At 38.3% G+C, this 16,745-nt stretch overlaps 1 protein-coding gene across 2 annotated transcripts in view; it reads right to left on the bottom strand.

The window, feature by feature from the left end:
• Positions 1–315: 315 nt before the first annotated feature.
• LOC117416149 (hexokinase HKDC1-like) overlaps positions 316–16,745 on the bottom strand; it is a 32,654-nt gene continuing 16,224 nt past the window's right edge. The window contains exons 13-18 of one of the 2 annotated variants that reach the window (XM_034027217.3): positions 15,272–15,367; positions 15,094–15,193; positions 7,118–7,301; positions 5,307–5,462; positions 2,661–2,894; positions 316–1,857 (exon numbers count right to left, since the gene is read on the bottom strand). In XM_034027217.3, coding sequence (XP_033883108.3) covers positions 1,719–1,857; positions 2,661–2,894; positions 5,307–5,462; positions 7,118–7,301; positions 15,094–15,193; positions 15,272–15,367 — 909 coding nt within the window. In that variant the 3' untranslated portion in view covers positions 316–1,718. Of the gene's footprint in view, positions 1,858–2,660; positions 2,895–5,306; positions 5,463–7,117; positions 7,302–15,093; positions 15,194–15,271; positions 15,368–16,745 lie in introns of those variants that run through there. The other variant, XM_034027218.3, reaches the window with a different exon arrangement.

Below are 16,745 nucleotides of genomic sequence, written 5' to 3'. Positions count from 1 at the left end.
TGAGGTCAAAACTGTTAATTAACAAGTTGTTTGGGGGGCAGTATATTTATATGGAACATTTGTTTGTGTCGGTGAATGAGGACTTTATTTTTCCTAAACAGAGGGAGTGGCTAACTTTCCTTGATTATTAGCAGACCCGAATGGGCACAGACTCCAACCTCAAGCCCACAGTAAACGCTAGTTCTCCCTTCTCAGCTCAATCCTATTTACTGAACACTGCCTACATCCCTACAGATGTACTGTATGTGATCCCAGCCCATGTAACACTTCCTGTTTGCAAACAGGATGTGAAAAATAGCAGTGGTTAAAACAATGTGGCAGTGAAACGGTTCATTTTTACTTAGCAAACACTGAACCAAATGAAGAAAATCTAAAAAAGACACATTTATCATGATGTCAGTACCTGAAATGGTCTTTGAGATAAAAGGCTTTGGCAGTGCGGCCAGAAGTTTCCATAACACTGAAAATAGGAAGTCAGAATCTTATATGGTTTATTTGATATGAACAGTTATATTAATTTCAGTGGCAGTGGCTACCCTCACAGAGTAGTTCAAGACTACCTGAAAGTAAAACATGCAAACATGTCTGTAACCTAGAATTCAACCAGATGCAATGTACTTAAAATTGGCACATGGAAGACCTACATTGTGAATGGCAGTGCAACAGGTAAGATGCAGAATCCTTTACTCTAGAAGCTTACATCTTAATATAATAATTCGATTTGTACAAGCAGTATATAAATACATCTTGGTAAAATTGTCTGGGGAAATAAAGATTCGTCAGTTTCAGAACACTCAATGCTAGAGTATTTAGTAAAGGTCTTTGACAAACGTTTCAACAATTAATCTTTCCTGAAGTCTTTATTGTGAAATGTTTGTCAAAGAGGTGTTCCATTACAGGTATGTTTAAGATATAACCATAACTGCTATATTGCCTCATTACTTTGCTTATGGCTGAATCCTGTAACTGAAAATTAGCCCAATTTACTGTTTTAAAATCCTTAAAGTTCTGTGAAAGGGGCCAAATATCTCTTACACTGTCACTACAGTCAATGGCAGTTGAATATTTTTCTAATAAAAAGGAAAGTTACAGTAAATTACAATATGAATAAACTGATGCTGCATGAACCAACCTTGTCTATGCATTTAAAAATATATACTGTACCATCTACATTTCAGGACAATCTTTTTTCTTACATGTTTAATATTCTATATGTATGTTATGTAAAAGAAAATCAGTTTCTGAGGGGACAGGACCCCTATTGAAGTTTACCATAGTAAATGTGTGATCATTTTACAGTTTTCCCATGCTTATCCCATTATTACACTATGCATTTACCTTCATTAACCATGGTTTGCAATATTCTCAACCATACCTCTATGGGCTTCACAATGCTTCCCTATGCTGTATTACCCTTTGCTATGATTTTACTATGTAACACTTTTATAAAGACAGTTTCAGCTGCACACCCATAGAGGTTATTATTTTCAAAACCACCTTACAAATTCAACATTTAAAAGAAGACCCAGGTACCATGTAATCATGGTAAACGGTGAAAAACAACAGAAAATGACAGAAAACTGGGATATTAAATAGGTAAGCAATGAAATACTTTGAAAATCTAGATCATATAACGTATCATCACTATTATCTCATTCTGACAGTGATTGTTAGTCTCATGAGCACTGTATTAAATTGGTTGAAAGTGACCTCTGACACTATGTGTGGCTGTGTAAGCTCTGAGCCATAGCCGTAATGAGGGCAGCCCCTTTCCCACTCCCGTCTTCAGAAAGCATGAAGGTGACGTCACACTGGGGGGCCAAGTCTTTCACGGTCTCCTTCAGTACCTTTGAGAAACTAGGAAAAGAAGACAGGAGTCATAAGCCAGCTGTCTACGGTCACTTCTACTTAGCAATATTACACATTGCCCAATCAACTAATATTTCAGGTTTTTATCAAAAGGTTACCTAAAGCTACACGACTGCCATTGCCTTGCTGACTAAAGTGACGATACACCAAATAAATGTCCAATTTTAAATCAAAATAATTTATTTGCCTCTTTCCACTAAATTCATCTTTACCTGCTGATGTTAAATGCAGAATAAATAGGGTGTGTAAAAGTGTTATTATGCATAGTTGCAATGTGCTTAATGTGTAAATTTGTTGCATGATGTAACCCTAACTCTAAACCTAACCCTAACCCTTTTCTGATACAGTAGTGTACTTACAGATATCGTGCAAAAAGGTTTACACGTTAAGTTATTATTATTATTATTATTATTATTATTATTATTATTATTATTATTATTTATTTCTTAGCAGACGCCCTTATCCAGGGCGACTTACAATTGTTACAAGATATCACATTATTTTTACATACAATTACCCATTTATACAGTTGGGTTTTTACTGGAGCAATCTAGGTGAAGTACCTTGCTCAAGGGTACAGCAGCAGTGTCCACCACCTGGGATAAGTACATTGTAACTGTGCATAAAACACTGTAATTATGTGTACGTACACATGTATTTACTATGTAACTACAATACACAGTAATTGGAGTCACTTCATCTAAAATGTTACCGAAAATGTATTTCTCGGTAGACATTAACCACTTGAAGAGCTTCAGGAGGTTGTACATGAAAAGGAAGGGCTGACTTACTGTGGGTGCAGTTTGTAGAGTGTCCCGTCCACCCCGACGGTGATGTCCAGCTGCTCCAGTCCTCGGTTCTCCCGGATCTTGTCGGTAACGGCAGCCATGCCAGCCCCGCAGATCTGAGCGGCTCTCCGTGAGACCACGCCGCACACCTCCTTCACGATGATACTGTCGTCACACGTGCTGTCCAGACCCAGCTGCTGCAGGATGCCTCGCACCTGGAGCAGGGCCAGATGGTCACTTGGTTGAAAATGGGAAACAATTAGAGTATACTCAATAAATGTTTAAATACTAAGCATGACATCAGGTAGAAGAATTCAGAGTCGGTTCTAGACCTTCTAGGAACCGGGTTACCTGATTCCTGGAAAGGGTTAATTACACTGTTTTTGCCTCTGAAGCACTACGAATTAATACGCACGTGTTTGTGGCTGTAGGTCGAAATAATCAAGTTATAAGGTGGTTGGTTGTACGTCATGGCTGGAGCATTAAGGGAATGCAAACCAGCTGACCGCACGCATTTCTGTGTGTTCTGCTTTCACATTTTTTAAATGGTCAGTTTGAGAAATAAACTTTGTTCAACAGTTGGCCCTGCTTTAGTACAAAGCTCATGCTACATACCGTTTTACATAATCATAACGTTGCTCTTAAATTACTGTGGCTGATTCTTTGGCCGAAGAGGTATTATCAGCTCATCATCTAACCATGGAATCTTGTGCAATTAACGCAAGAGACGAAAAAAAATCCATTCGTGTAGACTCAAAACTTTATTTAGGCACTCTACTATTTGACTGGCAAAAGATAACATTGGTTTATTGGAGTTCACAAAGACAACTATTTTCAGCTTGGTACGGTAACCTTTTCATGTCCTTGTTTGTTTAATTCTTGCTCTTTTTCTGCATTACAGCCCTTCATTAATTATGTTAAGTTTTCAGGGTATTTTGTTAATGGCATGTGTGCAAGACACAAACCTTAAGTGTATTTTTATTTGTTGCTGTTCTTGTTATACATTTCCTAAACAACTGTTAATTTTAAGCTACTTTTTTACACAACAGGTACTCACACGTTTGGTCACCATCACAACTGTTACAAGAAACTGGGGTTCATGTATTCTGCTGGTGTTAATATACCTGATGAAGACATGTTAGTGTCGAAACGCGTTGTTTGTTTTACAACTATGTCCTTTTTTTAAATCAATAAAGAGATTTTGATGAAGATTATTAACGCGCGGGAGTCAAGTATTTAAACCTCTTTGAAGCAAAATGATGAATTTCGTTTGGTAAGCCATTTCAATATAGTTTGGCTGAAAGAACTTTGAACACTTGCATTGCCGTAGAGACTCTACTTTCATTGTGTGTGTGTGCATATGTATATATATATATATATATATATATATATATATATATATATATATATATATATATATATATATACATATATATCAGACCGACATCATCTCGCATTCGTAAATATTGACACTTGCTTTTAAAGGGAGATGCAGAATTTTTTTTTAATCACAGTCTGGAGCTCCGCATTATACCTTCTAATTTCTCTGCACTTCAGTGGTACCACCAGATTGATACACGACTGACAGAGCACTGTGTTTTGAGGAATCATATCGTCATAAAGAACTGTCAGTGCGTACCAGTGGCAAGCCTGTCGCGTACCAGTAAAGGTACGCGTACCACAGGTTGAAAACTAGCGGTGTAGCCGGTCAAGTCGAGTGGCTCCACTACAACAGGTCGTGTGGAAAACTGAGATGTTCAATTTTAGCAAAAAGGGATTCGAAGAGGAATCGAATCCTGAAAATGGATTCGGGTAATATCGAGAACTGGGTAACCCGGATATCCGAGTACCCGAGTACCCTGTGCCATCCCTATTAAATACTGCAGTTATTCCATCAATGAGGACAACCAAATAACAAAAGAGGAGATTATGGCAATTCTTGAAATAAACACAGGTCCATGACCGTTCACAGAGTATTCTGTTTATATAACAAGTGCAACGTAAGGAAAAGAAAGTATATTAAAACTAAACTAAACATCTAAATTAAGATAATTTCTCCTTTAGATTAAACACTGTGTCTGCTTAGCAATGCGGTGTAATTTGGAACAGTATGATTCGCGCACACATTCTGTGGTCGGATTTGAATGAATGCAAGATAGATTCCATTCTGGGAAAAAAAAAACTAAAATCTCTCATGAGTGAATAGAAAAGAAAATGTTAACGCTCAAACTCTCTACCCTTGTTTAAATATAGAGGGCATTCCATATCCTCTACATTACTGGTAAAATTGGTTGTCTCTATTTCTTTCAGATGTGAAAAGCTTTAAGCAAAGAGAAACAAACTCAGATCACTTTGATTTGTGGTGCAGATAGTCAACTGGGTGTGGCTGCCTGATTTAATAGAAACCATCCTAATCAGCATTATATATGAGATTTCTTATGATGTCTCATTTATGGGACACCCCGTACTGTATATATAAAATGAGAAACATCTTACAGTAATTTGCCTGTGGTGTGATCTACATGGGTAGTAGGTTACATCCCTTCTTGTAACTCATTTCCATGCAGACTTTGATCAAGTCCAGTAATCCAAACAATATAAGCTAGATTGTGAGAAGCTAGCCTGGAATGCCACATGCCACAAATTTACCTCTCAATCTGGGACAGGAACTTGGTTTTGAATATTCCCGTGGTCCGGAGTCTCTCTGAGATCTGCCCTCTGAACAGCAGCCCACGCTTGGTCAGGTCAATGAGGATTTGACGGACTATCTCCCCCAAGTACATGCCACTGGTCATCTTCTCGTACCTGTTACACAGAAGAGAGGGGATCTAATAGCTGAATATCAAGATCGAGGTGCGCTCACTTGAAGAGTCTTGAATCGAATCCTGAAAATGGATTCGGGTAATATCGAGAACTGGGTAACCCGGATATCTGAGAAATTGGGAAAAGTGTGATTCGCGCACACATGACTGCACCGTGCCTAACTGTAATTATTGCTTTCATAAGCAAAAAATTACAAATGTTGAATCCACGAGGCATCTTATTACATTGACAGTTCACGACTGAGTGGCACAATCAAATTGCATGTACTATTCCGTTTATATACAGGGGATGATGAAAAATAGAAAGTCCTGCAATATGCAGCACATACTGTTTGCATAAATAGGCTGTCCCTCATGTGACTGTCAATCCTCGAATCTGTAACGGGAGTGTATCACACAACACTGCCTGTTATACTCTTCCCCCTTTAACCTCAGCGATCGGCTGCAGTGGCCTCCGTCTTCTTCCACTTTGACTTGACACAATGAGGCCCCAAACCATCAAGAGAGGCTAACAGCACAAGGGGTCTGTCAAAATCAGAGTGGGCCAAGACGACAATGTCCAGCTTCGCCAGTCTTTTGGGTCCTCCTCTTGGGTCCAAAAAGTAATGGATATAGTGGTTTAGCCTCGAGAGCAAATCCATCAATAAAATGGCTTTAAGAACTAAATAGCCCTAACACAGCCCGGATTCTTTTTTCAGTCTTGCTGTCTTCAGACAGTCCCGATGTTGCAGACAGTGTGTCCTTCTACCCCACTGATGTTCTGACCTGCCTCTTTTTGGGCACTTTGTGATCTATTATGTGCTGTAGACAGCCTGTTTCAAAACTACAACAAAGATGCTAAACCCAATAGTTGCTCCAATATTCACTGCTGTTGAAACTTCCAGCAGCTCCAGGCCACTTGCAAGAGATGCAATTTTAAATTTTATATATATATATATATTTTTTTTTTGAACCTGCATAACCAACTCCTTAACTAAAATTACTGAATTGTCCTGCCCTTGGGATATTGCGCCCTCTAGTGACACCTCTTTTGTTAGCACCTGGTGTTACGCAAGGACTCCCATTCAAATAACAATCCCTGCTTATAGTCAATTCTAAAACTGGATGATATTATAAAATATCTTATTCCCTAGTTCAGATAATTTCCCACAAGTATGCCGAGTTTCATGAAGATCTGCCCTGTATTATTATTATTATTATTATTATTATTATTATTATTATTATTATTATTAATTTCTTAGCAGATGCCCTTATTCATGGCGACTTACAATTGTTACAAGATATCACATTATTTTACATACAATTACCCATTTATACAGTTGGGTTTTTACTGGAGCAATCTAGATAAAGTACCTTGCTCAAGGGTACAGCAGCAGTGTCCCCCCACCTGGGATTGAACCCACGACCCTCCGGTCAAGAGTCCAGAGCCCTAACCACCACTGCACACACTATCTTTTGCCTATGTAACAAGGAGAACTAGTATAAAATTGTAACCACTTTTTTTATCCACAGATACTATTTTGTTTAATATAACTTGGCTGAAGTGACTACTGTGACTCACAATCATTATAAATTATGCTAGCTAGGCATTAATACATATCATTAAAGTGAATGATAGCAAACCAAGTTCTTCTTTACCTTTGTTTACCTTGGTTTAGGGACCCTTCATCGACTTCTCTGTCAAACTTGGTTCTAATAAATTCAATGCAGTCATTGTCCCCGAATCCTCCCCACTCGGTGTTCACGCACATTCTTCCGTCCTCTCCCTCCACTGTCTCTATGTTCCGCATCTCCTCCATGTAGCACACGTTACTCCCTGTCCCTGCGGCAGGGAAACACACGGATCACCCATGTTAAAACTTCACACAACCCCGGGGAACACTTCATTTTGAGAGGCATCAATGAGCAAAAGCAGAGTTACTGAAATGCACTAGTTAATAAACAGTCAAGAGACATGCAGTAGGTAATTGTAACCTGATACTGGTATTATTTCAAAACTTAATAACCTGTTTTACATGTTTTTTGATGTTTTAAATATTTTTTGCAGTAGGAAACTTCCAATATATGTCTTAATAAACATATTAAACATACATGGAATACGAGCATTGTAATAGCAGTTTAATTGGTATATTCTTTAAAAAAAATGATTCTGTTATTGGCCAAACTGTGTGTGTGGGGAGGGCAATGGAACCAATCTTTAAAACCGCTGAAGCTATAATGCAATCTGCAACATGACACAAGTCACCTGTATTTATCAAGTTTTTGTATAATTGCTGTTTGTAAATTAATTCACCAACTTCCCATACTTCCCTAGTGACTTTATTTTCTGCAGATTTAAAATTATGCTCCTCGCACTGGGCACTCGTTAGGTAACTTCCATCATCAGCACAAATTGGAGAGATCGATTTCTACCGGCCCACAATCCTAACTGGGGCTGACAGAGTCCCCATTGAAATCGTGGAAATGATTCTGATTTGAAATTGCTATCAAGGCTGTCCCAGTGGCAAATGGAAGCGTGGCATAAGACCAACAAACCCATTTCCCTTAGGCCCTCCAGGGGTGAAAGGCAGGAAAGGCTAGCCATTAACGTTTTACTTATTAATTCCACTGATGTCGCAATTCTGTTGCCCCCTTTCATTGCTAAATACTGTACACTTTTACTGCATTTAATCCTGTACTTCAGAATACTGTAATCTGCCAAGTGCTTAACCTGTAGTACTTTGTATTTAATCATATCCTGATGTAACTATCACTATTTAATCATACCCTGATGTAACTATCACTATTATCTGCTGTATTATTGAATTGTGGTTGTCACACTTATACTTTGCTTGAACAAAAGTTATTGTATTTCTTGCTCTTATTGTATTACTTGTATTGTAACACTTGAAATGTATTTGCTTACGATTGTAAGTCGCCCTGGATAAGGGCGTCTGCTAAGAAATAAATAATAATAATAATAAAATAATAAAAAATACAGTGGTGGTATATTGTGGCTTTAAGGGTAATAAAGTATTTTGTGTGTGGTCTTTTTTTTATCTTTGTAGAATAATTAGCAAACATAATTAGAACATTTAACCTGGTGCAGCCTAGAACTTCATGTTAAGCTAAGACTAAAAAAAAAAAAAAAAGTATAGGGCCCTAATAATAAAAGTAATTGCCAACTGCCGTAATAGGCAAACTAGGCACCTGCCTAGGGCCCAAAGTCATGAGGGGGGCCCAAAATGAAAGGTTTTTTAAACAAATATGCGGAATTGCGCACAAACTTGAAGAACTTCACTCACTGACATTTCAACCGAGGCAGTGTATCTCACTTGTGTTCACACGAAATCAAACTGGCTGACCCAGAACTTACTGTCTTGCTCACATTCGCACAGCGACAAGTAAATTCCAGGTCAGTCAGTTTGATTTTGCAACATCGGCAGCAATTACAAACACAAGAAACGGGAAGAAGAAGAATACCAGCGGCAAAGGGGGGCATTATAAATATTTTTACAAATCAGTGCTGAACCACCAAAAACCTTATCCCCGACCCTGGAGAAAGAACATTTTCTTTAATGAAGCGTGTCAAAAAACACGTCCGATCAACAGTAAAGCAAGGAAAGCTCACTGCCTTTGCTGTATTGGCGATTGAGAAAGAAGAAAGCCATGTTACACTGCATTTGGCTTAAGGTTGCCAACTGCATTAAGGTCAGTCAGTAAAAAAAAGTCACATTTTAACACTAAAATGTAAATAAATACAAAATGTCTGTGATTTTGAATCGAAACTAGATGGTAACTTTACAAGTAAAGTTGTGGGGCTTGCTTTAGCTCTTTAAAAGTATTTTTGTGGTAGTGGAAGAAGTTTAAAAAGTTTTACTTTTTAAAGTAAAGGAGTTACATACAGTCAAAGTTAAATTTAGTAAAATAATTGGTCTGATTACTTTGATAGACTACTAAATCAACTGTAATACTTTGGACTGTGGGGCAGTTAGATCACACATTTCATCAGACATAACTACACTTAGTGTTACAGAATCCCCCTGCTGAGGGCACTATAGGAGGGTCTCCCTCTCACTTAGACTACTACACTTTTATACACTTTATCCTACTATACTACCACAGTATGGAATTGATTGTACACTGTGTAGTCCTAGAAAACACATCATATCTATAATCAGCCTGGCTGTGTGATACACGCGTGTGTATGACATCTACCTGGCCAATGATGCAGGGACCTAGTATGTCTGTCTGGCAACCTGGTGTGTCCACATCAGTTAGGTCCAACCTCTGCCATCGCTGTTTTGTAGCTTGAGACTTTACCCTTTCTAGGCATTGTTAGACTTCACCACAAAAAAAGTGCCTTGTAGTACAATTATTGTATTAACAAGAATATGTAGTAGACAGGGTTGTTAAAGGCATGTAATAGTTATTGTTTACTAATTGTCTCATGCTTAGAATGTGCTATAATTTGAAATTTCTATGACAGTTAATTCAACAGTGGGAAGTAGCCTACTGAAAGAAGTTGATGTGGTTACTAAACAGCTGTACCTCTTAATTGGTAGACGCCATTCCTGTTTGAATAGCTGAGAAGTAGAGGAAGATTTCATTTCCTCTAACTTTTTGTCTAGCTTGTTGGGAAAGTGGTCAAAGTAGTTGATTTGTGTCAAAAGTTACATGGTTTACAGTAAACAGAATGTTGGAAGTCTGGGAGTTTTTAAACAATGGGGAGCTTTAGAATGTTGAAAAAAGTCCCATTAAAGTGAATGAAGATGGACAAAAAAAGGACAAAAAGCTTAATAGTTTAAAAAGTATAAACGATATCAAAAAGTTGTATACAAGCACACTATTCCAGCGCGGTCTACACGTTTTAAAGTTTGTACAGCGTTTCTAGCTGAAACGGTGTAAGAAGAGTAGCGTGCCAAAGAATAAGAAGAAGGAGAAGTAGTATGCCGAAGTTTTAAAGTGGGGACTCTTGCTTCGCAAGCCCCACTAATAAATATGGTATATTTGTATTGCTTGAGCTTTCCCAATCAGCTCGAATGACATATACGTACATCTTATGTGATGGCAGTGAAAAGTATCAAAAGAAGAATACCAATTAACACTACTGTGCTGAAATTAGTATACGCGTTCTTCAACCAAGTAAGTAAACAAAGCACAGCGAGCTCGGGAGACATCGTCCAGCTTGCAATGCTTTTTTGTTATTGGAAATATGCTGGATAGCCTAGATGGAATTTATGCAATAACAAGTGATTGACTACTGACTTCACATAAGAACATAAGAAAGTTTACAAACGAGAGGAGGCCATGCTCGTTTGGTTGTTAAGAACATAAGAAAGTTTATAAACGAGAGGAGGCCATTCAGCTCATCTTGCTTGTTTGGTTGTTAGTAGCTTATTGATCCCATAGTCTCATCAAGCAGCTTCTTGAAGGATCGCAGGGTGTCAGCTTCAACAACATTACTGGGGAGTTGGTTCCAGACCCTCACAATTCTCTGTGTAAAAAAGTGCCTCCTATTTTCTGTTCTGAATGCCCCTTTATCTAATCTCCATTTGTGACCCCTGGTGACCCCTGAATACTTGAATCAGATCGCCGCATAGTCTTCTTTGTTCAAGACTGAATAGATTCAATTCTTTTAGCCTGTCTGCATACGACATGCATTTTAAACCCGGAATAATTCTGGCTGCTCTTCTTTGCACTCTTTCTAGAGCAGCAATATCCTTTTTGTAACGAGGTGACCAGAACTGAACACAATATTCTAGGTGAGGTCTTACTAATGCATTGTAAAGTTTTAACATTACTTCCCTTGATTTAAATTCAACACTTTTCACAATATATCCGAGCATCTTGTTAGCCTTTTTTATAGCTTCCCCACATTGTCTAGATGAAGACATTTCTGAGTCAACATAAACTCCTAGGTCTTTTTCATAGATTCCTTCTTCAATCTCCCATATGATATTTATAATGCACATTTTTATTGCCTGCGTACAGTACTTTACACTTTTCTCTATTAAATGTCATGTGCCATTTTGGCCATTTTGTTTTAGATTTAGATTTGTCTACTTTTGGGATATAATTGTTTTGCACCTCTAGTACTACATTTTTAAAAAACAACCATCCTTTTTCTGTGGATGTTTTCTCTATTTTACTCCAATCTACTTCTGTTAGTCTCTGTTTCATACCTTCATAGTTTGCTTTTCTAAAATTGTAAACCTTAGCTTTAGTCATTACTTTTTGGGTTTTAAAAATCACTTCAAATGAAACCATGTTGTGGTCTGAATTTGCCAATGGTTCTCTGACCTCTGTTTTAGTTATTCTGTCTTCGTTATTTGAAAAGACTAAATCAAGGCATGCCTCCCCTCTAGTCGGTGCCTTGACAAATTGCGTTAGGAAGCAGTCATTTGTCATTTCCACCATTTCAATTTCGTCCGTCGTGCTACCCACGGGGTTTTCCCATTTTATATCTGGGAAGTTGAAATCCCCCATTAGTATGGCTTCTCCTTTTCTACACACATTTTTAATGGCAGATTATTTTGCTCGGCGTCTGAATTTGGCGGTCTATAGCATGCTCCTATTTTTATGCCCTTTGAATTTTTGTCCATTATTCTGACCTATATTGATTCGGCGTTGTTTTTGTCCAGGATCTTAGATGGGCTCTGGCAGCTGATGAAAACAAAATTGCACTCTTGTGAGTCTTGTCTACACCTAGATGAGAGCCACATTTCCTACATTTGCCAAGTTTGCCATTAAAATGTTGGCTTTGCCACACAGTACTGCAGAATTAGAACAAGTCTTTTTCTCAGATAAACCTTGTAAAAACAGACGTAAGAAATCAATTGTCTACAGACATTGTGAATGGAATTCTGACTATCAAGACTGCTGTTAAAAACAGCACCAGCTTCAGACCAACGAAGCAAATTATCCAGTCCGTAAAATGTCGATGTATGACCATAAGAAGTAAATAAGACCTAAAGAAATGTAAGTACACAACACTAGACTATTTTATAATGTATTTTTATATACTGTTTCTATTTATTTTTTTAAATTATGTCAGGTTGAACAAGAAGAGAATTAATGTTCTTGAGTGGCCCAGTCAGTCTTGACTTGAATCCAACCGTAAAACAGCAATTTTCCCGTGAAGAATGGGCAAAAATTTCAACATCCTACTGTGCAAAGCTAGTAGAGACCTATCCAAAAAGACTCATAGCAGTAGCTGCTGCAAATGTGTGTCTACCAAGTAGTGACTTAAGGGGCTGAATACTTATGCAACCAGTAAATTTAATTTTGTACATGTGTAAAGTTTTGCTGATATTTAACCTCCTCCTCATACAACAGTGTTCAGTTTAACCACTACAGCTTTGAATAAAAAAAGTTTGCTTGAAAAACTGTGCATAGATTATTTGTAATTCAACAAAATGTGACATTATTGGTAGGGGGTGAATACTTCTGCAAACCACTGTATATATAATGTATATAATGTATTATGTTTGTTGTTATTCATATAAGAAAATAGGGGCCCTGTGACGAAGAGCGAATGAATCCGAATCAACAATCTCCCTCTCGACCGGTGAGGGCACTGTACAACAGGAACTACGGGCTTCGTACAGAACGGTTGGGCAGTTCATTCCGGGGGCAGTCGGAAGCCGGCCATTCAGGAAGAGGGCGGCGTTATGGTACCTGGAGTCATTGCCCTAGTACGGTGAGCGAAGTTTCACTCATGAATTGGAGGAGACGTGATTGAACTAGCTATCAGAGGGGGCGGGTCTTAGGGTACTTTAGGGGGACGTGACGCCGTAATCGGTTCCTTTGTTGTGGTTAATGGGAGGAAACAAGGACGGGAAATGTGAATGAAACAGTGTTCCATTGATAAAAACGGTTGTGTTTGTCTTTGGCGCTGGCAATACCCATTGCTGGGTAGAGCCAGCTTTATTATTTAAAAACCCTCGTCAGTGACATTAAAGAACCTGACCTGTGAACTTTGTGTTTGTCCTTTGTCTGGAGCACCTTGAATCACCTGTACACCGGAGCACTACAAACCACTTTGCCACAGGCCCAGAAGTGTATGTTTGCCTAGGGCCCCTTCATCGGTTAAATCCAGCCCTGCATATTGCTATTCATAAAATGATCTGATCAAACGGACGACTGCCACAAAGCATTTTATGAATGGGTATACAGTCGTTCAAGAACGAAAATCGAAAATATTAATGTTCCCTGGGTGGCGTTGGTAGCTGTTGCAAAAAGAAAAACGGAATCCACCGACAGTACTACCGAAACCAGAATATGCAGCTGCCAGTCACGGGCAGTTTGCAAAACGTGATTCCGATGCCCCTATCACGTCTGCCAAAAATTCAGAACATGTCATAATTTAGAAAAAAAAGTATTTTTTAAATAAATACTTTGTATTTTTGTTGTTTGGCAACGTTGGTAAACACATAAAAAAAAAAAAATTAAACAAAAAGCACTGTAGGAGGACGTTTGAATAATACTGTAATTCTAGTAATACATAATAATAATAATAATAATAATAATAATAATAATAATAATAATAATAATAATAATAATAATTATTGAATAACTGATGAGATCAAACAAAGTAGGTCCAGGAAAAAATGGATTCAGAATCTTGTGTAAAGTTAAATTGTCCAGAACTGTCAGCGGATACATTTTTTAAAACTAAATTGAAAAACTATTGTAATTGTACAGTTCTGAAATTGGTGATGAATAAAAAATAACAGCGTTTGTGTGATTCATAATTTTATTGGATTCAGAGCTCCAGAAAAAAGGCAGTGGGAGGACGGGATATACAATACGGGACGTTGTGGTGATTGAAGTTCTGTGCTGGTGATGACCTCATAATCGAAAGGAATAGAAAAAGAACATGCACGATAAAAATAACTAAACCATCAAAGACAGTATTTACCCGCAGGATGCTTTCAAAACAATACACATTTGGCTGGAAATCTACCAATCTGGCAGCACTGACTGGGGGAGTAGCCTATAGAAGTCGCATGCGAGACACATGCATTACCTATTAAATGTTACCTCAAGCTCAATGAACAAATAAAACGTGAATTTGTATCATTTTTGTTTAAGAAAATCTTTATTTTATTGGTGTTCTGGTACTTTCACATGTAGGACTACTGGTGAGTATATATTTATATTAAACATGTTCCTTCATATAAAGCTACAGATTTTTTTTTTTTTTTCAAAATAGGCAGTGTTAATCACGGGTATGTCAAACTGTACAACAGAGCAAGTGTAGTAATAAAATAGTCTTTAAAAAAATAGTCTGCCGAGGCTGTCGTTAGTTTAGACTTGACTGTAGAAAGCGTTCAGTAACTCCTAGTTATTGACAGCATTTTGCTGTCGTTCACTCTTATGAATATCAGATTGACGCTCATGACCAATGAAAACTTTATGCTAATGAGGTAATCGTTAACCTTTCTCTCAATTCATTAAAAAAATGCCTTCATAGACTGAAATTGTTGGGGCTTAACAACGCTTCTGAATTATCTCTTAGGAATAGCAACTGCCGTTAAATAGGCGGCTATGGACAAAGTCTGATCATGTCCTCCTGTTTTCTCATTTCGACAGACGTTAACCCTTTAAGAATAGACCCCAGAGTGTCTTACCCACAATCAGTCCGATTTCACAGTTGGGGTCCTCATAAGCGCAGGTCATCATCGTTCCGACTGTGTCGTTCACCACGGCAACAATATCCAGGTCAAAATCCTGAGGGGAGACACGGCTCGGTTACACAAGCACAATGACGAGAAACAAGATTGTAATGCCAAATGAATGAGGACTCACATTTCTCCTTTTCATGGCTTCCCTTAGCATGTCAACTACATCCTGCCCCTCGCAGTCTGTGGCTTTGAAACCTTTGGTCCAGCTAACGAGAGAGCCCTGAAGCAAGATAACGAAACACAACAGTTTGTATTTGTGTTAATGTTAACGAGTACTCTTATTGCAATTACTCAAATGCTCTTCAGTTCTAGTTGCCTCCAAGGATGCATGTCATTTATACAGTGCCCACCAGAGAATGTGAGCACTGCTTGCGATTCCCGCTCCGCTCCCCCACTCCAGACAAAACAGGCACACTCCGCTCTGCTCACATGGTATCAACTATGTTGCAGATTGCAGATGAAAAGATGTAATGTACATTCACAAAGGAATACTATTTAATCTTCCTTATTATAATTGCATAGCTTGACCCAAGTAAAAAAATCCCCAGCTATGATCTGCAAAGAAAAAAATCCTACATAAAGTGCTCAGAGAAATTATCTAATTCAATTCAAAGACGCTTTCTCATTATTATTGAAAATGAAAATACTTAAGAAATATCATCTTGCAATTAACAGGTTTTTAACAGGTTCCCACGATGTAGTGTACCATGTCACCTAGGCCTATTTAAAATTTTGCATATGATTCTGTGACACGATGGCTCGTGTGGTGACATCAGGCCAGGAAATGCAGGACACAGACAGGACTGGTGAATGAATGTGCTGTTTAATAATAAAAAATAAAAAGGTTGTACAAAACACAAAACACTGAACAAACAAAATGGCACGTTGGCCAAAATTTCTGTTATTCTCTCTCTCTCTCTCTCTCTCTCTCTCTCTCTCTCTCTCTCTCTCTCTCTCTCTCTCTCTCCTGTGAACACCCAACCACCCACATTTTATCTGCACGTGAAGTGATTGTGCAATCCCTGTGCCTAAATACACGTATATATTTAAATCACTCGTGATACACATCCCACATTATACCCTGTGCACCAATAATAACACACCACATAAAACATAAAACACAAAATACACACCGGGGCGGGAACAAATTTGTATCAAAAAGAGCGGGCCGGAAATATCTGCTCCGCTCCTGCAACCACCCAGCTCCGCTCCCCCACTCCATATAAAACTGGTGCACTCCGCTTTGCTCACACTCTCTGGTGCTCACACATTTTAGCAAACGACAAATGATTTACTGAAAGAATGGGGGTCCCCACTCAGACCCCTAACTTACTAAATACCTGGGTATACCTGAATAGATAATCGTCTCTTTAAAAATATGCAAGAGATTTTAATGAACAGTTTTTCCCTCAAGTGCAGTAGTAGTCCAAATATGATCTACTTACTACCATGCAGACATTTTCTCTTCATTTTACCCTCAGAAGTAGGTTTCTGGCTAAGGGCTGCCAAGGACAACACTACATTGAATGTTGAACCAAAACATTTTGCACAGTTTTATAGAGGAGAGGATTATCTATTCAGAGATACCAAGGTAAATG

The sequence above is a fragment of the Acipenser ruthenus genome, chromosome 7, assembly GCF_902713425.1.
Source record: "Acipenser ruthenus chromosome 7, fAciRut3.2 maternal haplotype, whole genome shotgun sequence".
NCBI classification, from domain to species: Eukaryota; Metazoa; Chordata; class Actinopteri; order Acipenseriformes; family Acipenseridae; genus Acipenser; species Acipenser ruthenus.
Note: the sequence above shows the minus strand (reverse complement) of the source record. Positions and strands in the feature narration are given on the sequence as shown.